The sequence below is a fragment of the Podarcis raffonei genome, chromosome Z, assembly GCF_027172205.1.
Source record: "Podarcis raffonei isolate rPodRaf1 chromosome Z, rPodRaf1.pri, whole genome shotgun sequence".
In the NCBI taxonomy this organism is placed as follows: Eukaryota; Metazoa; Chordata; class Lepidosauria; order Squamata; family Lacertidae; genus Podarcis; species Podarcis raffonei.
Window position 1 is genome coordinate 13,466,684 of NC_070621.1, and position 11,698 is coordinate 13,478,381.

The 11,698-nt window shown below is 46.4% G+C and overlaps 1 protein-coding gene across 1 annotated transcript; it reads right to left on the bottom strand.

The window, feature by feature from the left end:
- Nucleotides 1–569: 569 nt before the first annotated feature.
- Nucleotides 570–10,938, bottom strand: DPH7 (diphthamide biosynthesis 7). The gene is made up of 10 exons (XM_053373896.1): nucleotides 10,709–10,938; nucleotides 9,830–9,992; nucleotides 8,616–8,755; nucleotides 6,658–6,745; nucleotides 5,447–5,538; nucleotides 4,581–4,744; nucleotides 4,238–4,310; nucleotides 4,036–4,101; nucleotides 3,580–3,752; nucleotides 570–2,287 (listed from the first exon to the last, which is right to left on the bottom strand). Exons 2-10 carry the CDS (start codon nucleotides 9,968–9,970, stop codon nucleotides 1,845–1,847), a joined length of 1,380 nt encoding a protein of 459 aa, XP_053229871.1. The 5' UTR covers nucleotides 9,971–9,992; nucleotides 10,709–10,938; the 3' UTR covers nucleotides 570–1,844.
- Between the last annotated feature and the right edge of the window lie 760 nt (nucleotides 10,939–11,698).

An 11,698-nucleotide genomic window follows, 5' to 3' on the forward strand; every position in this document is an offset into this window, starting at 1 on the left:
CTGATGCCCACTACAGTTGCAGTAATGCCAGCTACACCATTGGTTCATTGAGCAACGTACAAGTCTCACACTAATAGCAGAATTAAGCCTGGCTTGCTGTGCATTGCTCCATTAGGGAGGAAAGGGCCAGTCTGCTTCTGCAGCAGCAAGGAACTACCGGTAGTCTGCAGGCTAATGCCTCACATGAGACATTGTCTGAAAGCACACAAGACTTTGGTGAGGGCCTGAAGAAGTGGAACTAAGTATGCCACCTTGGGTTTTATAATGGAATAAAGGCAATATGTAAATGCATAAAATAAAAATTATAGCATTAATTTGACTCTGGTTTGCCAGAAGCGGCTTAGTCATGCTGGCCGCATGACCTGGAAGCTGTACGCCAGCTCCCTTGGCCAATAAAGCGAGATGAGCGCCACAACCCCAGAGTTGTCCGCAACTGGACCTAATGGTCAGGGGTCCTTTTACCTTTTAAGGCATCATGTGGTGTGGTGGCAAGCAACAATACAAACATATCCCCAACACCCATAGTAACTTAGGTCCTACACCCAAAGACTAAAAAAATGAACAATTGGAAGGTTGTAACCAACAAAAGACATCACTCCTTATTTTAAAAAGATCAAAAATATTTTTTTATTTTGTTTACAATACTGATGTGCGTATTTATACACAAACACCCTACATTGTAGCGTCTCAAATTACAAGTCTCCTTCAGCATGAATTTATGCAGCATTGAGGAACTTGCAAGGGCCATATCAGGGTTTCAGGCAAGTACCCCACTCTTAGCACTGATTGTTGCTGGTGTTGTTCACTTCTGTGATATGGAAATGCATGAGTAATTTGCATCCCTTTCCCCCTTAGCTTATGTGTTCCCAGTAACATATTCAACCAAACCTGAAGCATAAAGCCAGAGTGATACTTTGCCTTTCCTGTGAGGGGGAGGTAGACAATAGAAGCATGAAACAAGTATTTTTCTGTATTTTAGCATTTCCCCTCCCTCCTCAAGTTCTTAACTGAAAAGAGTTCTCCATTTAGATGGCTACTGAACAATGAGGCAAGATAAGAGACACACACAGGCTGCCACTTATTTGCAGCTGGTGTCAAGAGTAAAGTAGCCTGGATGTGTTTACCCCAAGAGGGGCAAAGTTGTATGGAATAGCTTTCCTTGCTGCATAATAGATAGCAGGTCAAGTTTACTTCACTGGAAAAATAGGAGAGAATAGCTGATAGCATAACTTTTATTTGCTTATCCTCAGATCTCCTTGATCACATAGGGAGAGAGACCTTAACTAGGGTTGCGATACATCCAGAATTTCCCGGACATAGACGGTAATTGGCCATCAGAAAGAGTGTCCAGGCGGAAATCGCTTAAATGCACGGGAAAATCAGACGTATGGCAACCCAGGTTGGCAGTGTTGTTTTTGGCAATTTCCCTTAAAAGTAGCTCAACAACTGGCCTAAAGAAAGCTCAACAACTTTTCTGTATGGATTCTCACTTTTTAAAATATGGAAACCCTACTTTAACCCCAAACTAAGAGGAACTGCTGTCTGTAGAATATATAGTGGAATAAGAGAACTTCATCAGTGTAATAATCTTATTTCTGCAGCAAGGAATAAAATGGATGGAGAAGGGGAGAGAACACATCCCTGAAGTGTCTGAGGAGTCTTCAAAGCTCTCAGAGCGATGAAAGACTCCCAGGAATAAAGCTGGAAATCTGATATAGAAGAGGTGATAGGAACTCCATCAGGGCCTTCCTACCAAAAATCTATATCTGGCTTTCAAACCCTAGTACTAAAAAGGCCTGCTACTGAAAAAGGCAGGCATACCATAACTTTAATTAGCACAATGTTCAGGACAAAGTGGCAGTCTGGCTAGCCTCCCATTTCCAAACATGTAGGACATTATCATAAAAAGAACATGTTGCTAAGAGGCTGGTCTCTTTTTTGATTTTGACCAAGTCTGTTTCACTGTGTGCTTTGGTTTCTGAACCTTTTTCATCAGTACGTGGTCCCAGCAGGTCAAAGCTACTTTCTTCTTCGATCGGCAAGCCAGGGGTTTGATCCTCTTCCTCCAACACCACATCAAAGGTGGCCGTAGGGGATTCATAAACTATCTTCAGGTTCTGGGCTTTGAGATCCACTCGCCTTGCTTCTTGCTCCATAGGAACTACAGGCATCACTGCAGATAGCTCCAGGGGGTCGCTCAGAGAAAGCCTTGACCAATCAGCTCCATAAGCCAAGGAATTATGCAAGATATAAGAGGAAAGAACAGTGCATTCCTCTTTGTTCTCCACTGAGGGACAAGAAAGGAAAGGACAGACACATGTTAGATGACAATTAAGTTGCATAAGTAATCACCATTTCCAACAATGGTAGCCATATTCAGTTTTAAATTTTATTAATTAAGCTTTTACTTCAGTTTACCACAATGCTCTAAAACAGAGGTTGGCAACCTAAGGCCCATGGGCCAGATACGGCCCATGGCCGGTTCCATGGATCGGTGAGGGAAATCCGTGGGGGTTTTCTCAGGCCAGGGCACCATTTTTTCCCCCACCAACATTTCCCCGCTTTTCCCTCACTGCAGCAGAATCTCCTCCCTCCTCCTCCTCCTCATATAGCAAATCGCTGGCCAATCACCTGCTAAGGTTTGAGGCCCTGGGCAATGAGTGAGCGGCGGCTGCACATGCCCAAGAGGAGGAAGGGGGCTGGGCTCATCTGGCCAAGAGCATTTCCAGCAGCCCCTCGTTGGAGCAAGCTGCTGGCCGCCGCTGCCTCCACTCTGCCAAGCCCTTGTGAGTGGTAGAGGGTGGTGGCGGCGGCAGTGGAACAAGCAGCCCAAAAGCAGTCCTTTTGGGCTGCTCGTTCCTCCTCTGAAGCTGACGCCGCCAGCCTCTGCCTCTCGGCAGCACCCTAGGTAGGCAGGGGGACGGGAGGGGCTGGGGGAGAGAGAAGTCCCTTCTGTCGTGTGCGCATGCACACGCGCACACACACACACTCCAATGCACCAGGAGGTTTGTGGTGCGGTGAACCAGCCCACCCTCAAAAAAGCTTGCCGACCCCTGCTCTAAGAGCTTACATTACAAGTCAAGCATTAAGTAAAATAGGAAATAATTTATCTCTCAACTACTGTTTTTAGCAGGAATTAAACTTTTCATCTCTTCTTGCTGCTGGGCAGGAGGAACAACTTAATGGCTACTCCATATTACCTTCCACTGATTAAGGAAAAATAAATCATGTTTTTATGAAACTATATTCTGCCCAGTTATCTATTCTCAGGTAGAATGTATAAATGACATCCTCTTTAACCTATTTGCATTTTCCTTTTCAAGCATCTCCAAGCAAACAGCACGGATCAACACCAAACCAGATCCTTGGGAGTATTATTTAAGCATTTGATCTCATCAGCAAGATGAAGTCAGGAGTGTTGGTAGCTGAATAGAATAAGAATGTTTCATATACTCTGGAAATTGTTTTTTGTCTTTCACTCCAGAAGAAGGCACTAAAAACACAGGTATATGGCTCCAGCCAGCCCCTGAGCCTTTCTCACACATCCCAGGTGCCAGCTACCAAGATCAAAGCACTCACCCATACAGCCTTGGCAATTGAGGATTTTGAAGCCATTGTGCATGCAGGCTGCCAGCAGTAAGTGCTCCTGTGTTGGATGCCACTTTAACCTCCAAACTCCACCCTGCACATGGGTGTCCGCCAGTGGCTGCTTCATATTCCGGGTATCCCACAGCATGACATGTTCATCGTAGCTGGAGAAACAAAAGCAGTCCTCAGAAATCCATAAGAGGTGTTTTTCAAGGGTACAATAGAGGACTTCAGATTCCTAGCTAGCCCTTACTTAACTGTTGCAGGGCTATCAATAAAGACAAAGGCCAAGCTAGAACCAAACCATGCTCTTTTTCAGGCACCCAGGGTCCCATCCATAAGTTGCCACAGTCTCTAGCACAGACACACACAAACAACCATCAGCTCACTCGTCTATTGCTAACCCAGACAAATGTACATAACAAGATATATCTCAGGGAAACTCACCTTCCTGTGGCCAGCAGATCCTCCCGGAGTGGATGGCTCTGAATACTGCACACTCCCATTGAATGCCTGTCACAGAATGCAAGTCAAAGGTTAGGCAGCAAGAACCTTCATCAGATGCACCAGTTTAAATCTGCTTGAGACAACTGCCCACACAGTGAGGAGAGATGAGCAATACACCCTCACCTGACAGGCTACTGCTTACCTCTCACTAGTGAAGATGGGAGCTCTCGGGCTGCTCCGGATGTCCCATCCTCGTAGCTTGCAATCATCTCCACCTGAAACAAAGAGAAAACTGATCAAGCTGTGTGACGGTATAGATAGCTGGAGATGAGACACTTTTTTCTTGTGACACAGAGCCACTCCACAAGGCTAGAAGATAAACCTCCAAAGGCAGGAAATGTTTTGTTTCCCAGCTCAAGCCTTGCTGCTCATGCACATGAAGCATAAAAATCACCCAACATTATTGCCCGCAATAGTGGTTTGGTGAGCATTGGAGAAAAAACTAAGCACTTCCCATGTGTCATTTACCGCCATCGGATGCAGACCTGAATATACAATAGATGTGTTCCAGTAGTCAAATGCAGCAATCCAGGCCTCAAAGTCATGTGCCTTCCACTGTTCCAATATGTGCAGGGAGGCAGATTCATCAATGGACAGCAAGTTCAGCCTCCCTTTTGAATCACTGCTGATCAACTGCAGTGGGCAGCCACTACAAGGGAAATAGTGCAAAATAGAAAGGACAGGTTAGTCTTTAGCAGGAGGGGGAAATTCCTGTGCACAAGGCCAATCTTTTTTAAATCTTCCACAGAAACTGTCACAACCATCACTAAAAGAAGAGAACTGGATTTTAAAGCATTTCCCAGATCAGCTGTGCCTTTCCCAAGGTACCCACAGCCCAAACAGCAATGCAAGCAACTATAAAGGCTCCTGATTCATAAGATAAAGGCAATGGGGTAATGCACTCTGAGAAGTGCGAGGCCTTGCTCTGTTCAGCGTGAGCAGAAAATAGGCTGAAAAGAGTAGGGGACTAGAAATATATATGCCCTCGGTGACTGCGTATAGATCCCTTACAAACAGTGGCGTAGCGTGGGGGTGCAGGGGGGGCCGGCCGCACCGGGCGCAACATCTGGGGGGGCGTGCTCGCACTCGCAGCTCTCTGCCCCTACCTGGCTCCACGGGTTTGGGGGCGCAAATTACTTGCCTTGCTCTGGGTGCTGACAACCCACGCTACGCCACTGCTTACAAAGCCCCAAAACAGAGCATGGAAAGGCAAACTCAAGGCACAAACTTATGCAGACTCCCATTAGACACAGCTGTCAGGCAGTCCTCCCACAGCAGGGATTTTGTTCAACTTTTAAAACACAGCAATGCTAGCACTGGGCCAATGTCTAGCTAACTGGCCTCTGCTCACCACTGCCCTCGTCCTGTGGACCAATCAAGAGATAAGGCAAGGCATTCGGCTCCCAGGTCAGCGCTGCACAATGGTTCCAGCTTGCAGCTCTTCTACTGGAGGGAAAAGAAAACTTATCAAGGCCAGACAGGCCCAAGGAGGAACATCAGATCCAACACTCAGTTAAGAAAATACAGCTGGACCCCACTGCAGATTAAGTTTCTTCAGGCAATTCAGAGCATGTGTACAATTTCAGTCACTGTGAGTAAGAGAGACTGTTCTCTCAAGTCCTATTCACATGCCAGGCTTCACGTCCAAGGTTTTTGCAGCAGTTTCAACTACCCTTGTATTTTGTTTAAATAAATAATAATACATTTCTATTTGTCCCTTGCTTCTCCCTCTTTACTGTCCCTTTGTCTAAGCACAAGGTTCTTGAGGACAATACCCAGTTATTCAATGCCTGCAACATAAAGTCAGCACCCTCAATTGTATTACCTTTCCTATCATGAAAATACACTCAAGCTGAAGTGGAATGACCACACAGCATAGCTGTCAAGTGTCCCTTATTTGAAGGGACAGTCCCTTATTCCAGCGCCATGTCCCGCTGCTGTCCCTTATTGATGGATGTCCCTCAAATGATGTCCCTTAAATTTCAAAGGAAGCAGCTCCTCTCCCTCCCTCCCTGCCAGCCAGGGAGGAGGGAGGCTCCAACTGTGTTGCTTGGCTGTGTTGCTCACCCAATAAGAAGTCTAAGAACGACTGAGGGGTGGAGCTTGCATGCCTTGTGTGTGGCTAGTTAATGCAAGCTGAGGGGGTTTTTGAATGCTTGACGCCATTTTGTTGCATGTGCTGCTGCAAACTTTGCAGTGTAAAGCCAGGCCGGGGAGCCATCTTAAGTTGAGGCTGCATAGGCCTTGTGGTGCATGTGATTCGGATTCTATTCAGTTGAACCTCTAGTTACAAAGTTGGTTGGACAGTGTTCTCAAAGTCACCAGCATGCGTTTGACCAGACTGCAGGAGGACAGGAAGACTGGAGTGCCTGGAACAGATGAGGCTGCAGGTCCCTTATTTTGGCTGCTGGTCCCTTATTTTCAAGGCTGCTGGTCCCTTATTTTCAAATCTGTAAGTTGACAGCTATGCCACACAGAGCTCTATACCTGCCTATAAAATGAACCGCTTTGCATAGCTATGGCTCACACCCAAATCATGAATCTCAATTACGGTTCACTTACCTCACTTCCTGTTAAGCGGGAGAGCTCCACTGCTCCCTTAGCATTTGCAGTGCCCAGAACAGGATGTTCTGCAATGGGAATGTGGCACCTTGAAGAGGAATGAATAATAAATACCTCAGAAAAGTAAGTCCCTGGGCCCTCTCTTTAGAAATGAAATATTAACATGTGTTTAAGCACTTCATCTCCATTTCAAATGCAATATAGTAAGATATCTACCGTATTGGCCCAAATATAAACCGCACACAAATATAACCTGCACCTTCAAAATTTAAGGGGGGAAAAGAAAAAAAGACAAATGTACCCAGATATAAAGCCGCTCCCTTAAAATTCCGCAGGCCCTCACACCCATAAATGGCAAATGTAGAAGAAAATCCTATGCGTACTAGAGAGGACCCACAAGTGGGTTAAACACCTGTTCGTAGCACCGTAAATGCAAATAAAAAATCAATACTGCACTGTAAAATACGGGAAAAGCAATGAAAGCATTAGAATTAATTGCACAACAGTCTTAAGCTCACAAACTGGCAATAAAACTTTTTTGTTCCATTTTACCATATGTCTGTTTCGGCAGTGATATAGTAAAAGCCAATTTTTGTAGGGTCGCAAATTTAAGCCGCACTTTAACTTTTCACCGTCAAAATTTGGGGGGGGAGTGTGGCTTATTTTCAGGACAATACGGTATATACCATGTATAACACCACCCCTGTGTATAAGATGACTCCTATTTTGGGGGACTCAAAATTGAGGAAATGGGGGGAAATTGCCCAGAGTTGTTAAGCTTTGGTGGGGGGGGGTTGCCTCATCTTATACATGGGAAAATATGGTAATACATTTAATTTTTAAAAATTTTTGGTCTAGCTTCTTGTTCTTCCTGTTTTATTACAAATCGTACTTATTTTAATTTTTTAATTTTTGTAACCTGCCTATATAATACTCACATTGTAATGTAATATTTATGATCAGTTGTATTGGATTGTGGTAATTTTTCATGTCCTGAGCTCAGTAGATATCATACTGAGCAAATTGGCTGAAAAAGACCACCGATCTGCATCACTGTTAAGGTGTAGCAGCAGTGCTTTTTTTCTGAGGGTACTCAAGGGTATGAAGTACTGGCACCTTTCCCCCAAAATGTTAAATGTGTGGTACTTACTGTAACAACTTCATGGTGAATACCGGCACCTTTTTTCTTTTTCTTTTTAAAAAGCACTGTGTAGTGGTGACATGGGATCAATAGAAAGGGGTACTTTGATTTAGCCACAGGCTTGGCCTCACAACAATACTGAAAGGTTGGACGCTGCTCTTCCCATTTTATAGTTGGGGAACCAAACCAGGATGACATGACCAAGGCCATAAGCTAGAGTCTATGCGAGAAGCAAGCCTTCAGCCCACATCCAACACTTTCTCCAATGGTGGCACAGGGAGCCACAAATCCAGTGCTGGTGAAAGGGTCTAGTGCCCTCAGTGGAAAGTTGTCATTTCCCCTCCAAGGGGAAAAAACTCATTGCATATGCTCAGGGGCATCTTACCCATAGAGGCTAGTGGCATTGGGCACCAAGTTCTGGTGGGCGCCAGGGAAGAGGCGGAGGCTGGATGCGGCGCCTCCCAGCATCAGCTCGCCACCTCGCCCACCTCCACCATGCCACGCCAAAGCAGCGCTGCGCCCAGAGCCTCCGTCTGCTGTGGCCACTGCAGCACAAAGCAGACAGCTGAGCCGGGAGGCCCCACATCCAGCCTCCGCCTCTTCCCCACCAGAGGAGCCGCCCTCCAGCCGCTGCCCGCCTCCTCCAGCCCCGCCAGCAATGCCGTCCTCCCTAAAAAATTCTGGGAAATGGGGGGGGGGGCGGAGGGAGCTTTGCACCACAGTGCTGGATATGCTTAAGACGGCCCTGCATATGCTACCAAACAACATGCGGAAGAACTGCTTAGGTGCTGGTCTGGACCTCTGTCTCCAGCATTACCATTTAATGTCCAGCAGGGCAGCCATTTCCAGCCTTTGGATCTCAGTGAGTGGTGTGAAAATTTGTTCTCCAAAGTAATACAGGTAGAGGCGGCCCAGGCGCACATGGGGCTCATTGTTCCCTTCAGGGCTCTCACCAGCCTGCAATGGGAAGCAAAATCAAAAACTATCACTTTGAGACATTGCCTCACCCCATCTCTTCCTCTCTCCCACATTCAACTACCTGCTGTCCCTGAACTACCCATCAACTGCACAGCTAGAGAACATAAGAGATTCCTGTGCATCAATCCCCTCAGGAAGTTTGCCCCATTGCTCTTGTCACCTCTGCTAAAGAAGACATAGGCCACTGTCACACCTAGGTGGGAAGAAGAGGCGACCAGCTCACTTAAACACATTTGGGAGTTATTTGGGACAAGCCAAGATATGGAAAACCAATTGAGATGGAAAACCAATTTTATTCCAGCCTGAATAAAAACTACTAGTGCTATACACTTCCTGTCAAAATGATTAAAACTTAGCATATCTACAGTGTTCAAGTCTTTTCTTGTACATTATCTCAATATTATCTCATTAATCCCTGCAATAGAAACTTCAATATCACACATACTCTTATTCAAGAGGGGATGAAAGAAGAATGGTTTGCTTAAGAGCACCTTAAGCTACAATCTTTATGTGTTTTGAGTGGTTGGTTATCTTTGACATTACAGTATTTTATCTAGCTGGATCCTGTTTAAAACAATACAGCAGCAGGTCAGTTAGTTTAATACTATAGTATCTGATGTTCTTGTTGGACTATTTAGTAGTGTTGGATTATAAATGGGGTTTTGACCCAAGCAAGGTTTTGAATCAGAAGGACAGTATCCCAGGCCTAGGAAATATCTGGCCCACCAAATGTTCCTGAACTGCAGTTCCCATCATCCCTCACCACACTTGCTAGGGCTGCTGGAATCTGTAGTTCAGCAACATATCGGAGAGCCAAAGGTTCCCCAATACTGCTGTATGCAAGCAAAATCAACTTTTCATTCTGCATGGACTTGAGGTGGATGAGCCAAAAGTGGGAAGAATGAGAAAACAAGTTATAGACAATCCATCCTAAGCCTTAACATCAAAGCACCTTAACAACAACCCCCAAAATACGCTTCAAGGAACTGTTAACTTGAAACTGCTGGAGCTCTTTTCACTGCATAGGCAACACCAGAAAGAAGGGCCACTCACACTGCTGTCAGGTTTCTTGAGTTGGTAGGTGCCACATGCCAGGATGCTGTGCCAGCCCTCCACAGGGCACCACTCTACGGCATCAGCACTGTATTCTGTGTCAACCACCTGCAAGGTCTGAATCTTACACTGCAGAGCCATGTTAGTGGACACTCATCCTGGTCTGGAAGGAAGGGAAGCACAAGAAAAGCAGAGTCAGCAACACTGAGATTCCGAATTAAGACACACACATCATGCATCAACTTCACACTTAATTCCATATAATCTATCTCCAGGTGGAAGGGGGGGTCCTCTAATTAATCCCACACACACTCACACAAACTACTTGACAGCCGCCCTCAAATCCACGAGGACTTGCAAAGTCCCTCTCCTAATCCACCCTAGCATAGCAGAACCCTATGCTATGAATAAATAAAGCCCCATGGATAATGGGTGTGAAGCGGGTGGGGGGGCACACACTCCTTAATCCTTCACATACACACACACAACTACTTCAGTCACCCTGAAATACACTAGAAAGAGGCTTTAAAACTCCCCTTCTTTCAACGCACTCCTCACGCGGCAGAGCCCCGCACTATTTTATTTTTACTTATGACATTTCTAGACTGCCCTTAATCCGAGGAACACAGGGCGCTTTTGCAATATTAAAACACAAAAATACATAACGTGGTAGCAAACAAAAACTATAACACACACACCCCGCACACACTAGACATCAAGAAAGCCCCACATAAAATGTGCAGGGGTGGGTGGGATGGCCCGTCTCTTAATCCTCCACCCCCACCCCGTTTCCCCACAAAAAACCCACGCAGGCTATCGGTGGGTCGAGGGTGAAGAAGCCCCTCTCAGCCTCCCCATCAGCACCACAGCATGTCCCACCTCACGGCCGTCCCGATTCCCGACGGAAGCGAAGCGGAAACGCGGCAGCCACCCCACAATCTTCTCCCCGCCTCTGAGGGGGAGTGAATGAGGCGAGGCGGCGGCGGGGAAGGGAAGGCGAGGCCGGGTCAGGACGATCGCTCGCTCGCTGCCGCCGCCCCCTCGGCCTTTCCCTCCTCCTCTCCAGGCCTGAGACGACCTGAAGCGTCTCCTCCTCCTCCTCTCTCAGTCTAGGAAGGTGGCCATTGTGGGGAGGGCTCACTCGCCTGGCTACTTGGGCCGCCTTTCTCTCCACCATCGTCACCACCACCACCGATGTTGTTGTTATTTTCCGTCCTTAACCCAAAGGTCCCTAGGGCGGGTTTCAACATTTAAAACAATTCTTTTTTTATTTGTATTGTTTTATTGTTTGTTTGTTTAATAAAATTGAATGCACCACCTGATTGTGTTGTCGTTTTTTTACACAAAAATAATCCCTCAAAGCGGTTTGCAAAAAGGTGAAACGGCAGAGAATCGAGAAAAAAATCACAATCCTAGTTAATGCAGACAACAGTGCAGCGGGTTAAAAACTCGCGCCAACTTTTTAAGAGACTGGGGAGCGCCGAAGAAAAGGGAAGAGCGAAGGTTGCCTGATCTCAAAAGGCAGGGAGTTCCCCAAGTGATGGCGCTGCCCGCCCGAAGCGATCAAGTACTAAGCAAATGTGGGAAATGGGTATGATGTGGCACCTGGAGCACTGCCAGCCAGTTTGGTCAGAGAGCGGCCGTTTTATTGAGACAACCCTCAAACAGGGCACAGTGAAGTGTAGGGAATAACCCTACGGGGTGGGGGGGGGGAAACCTGCCTGCTTAAAGAGTAGCAGGAGGACAAAAGGACACAATTTTTTTGTCATATGGCAGGATGTCAAATTAGGTGTACAGAATGTATAGCAGATGACCCGCACAATTTAGAATCCACATCTAGCATTCAGAAGTCTACTGTTGACTGAATGG

What these genes read in the sequence shown, in the direction of transcription:
- DPH7 (XM_053373896.1), bottom strand. Translation starts at nt 9,970, where the DNA reads ATGGCTCTGCAGTGTAAGATTCAGACCTTGCAGGTGGTTGACACAGAA. An exon ending in CCCGCTTAACAGGAAGTGAG is followed by an intron (nt 5,539 to 6,657) that starts GTAAGTGAACCG and finishes TCCCTCCAGTAG; the next exon opens with AAGAGCTGCAAGCTGGAACC. An exon ending in CAATTGCCAAGGCTGTATGG is followed by an intron (nt 2,288 to 3,579) that starts GTGAGTGCTTTG and finishes CTTGTCCCTCAG; the next exon opens with TGGAGAACAAAGAGGAATGC.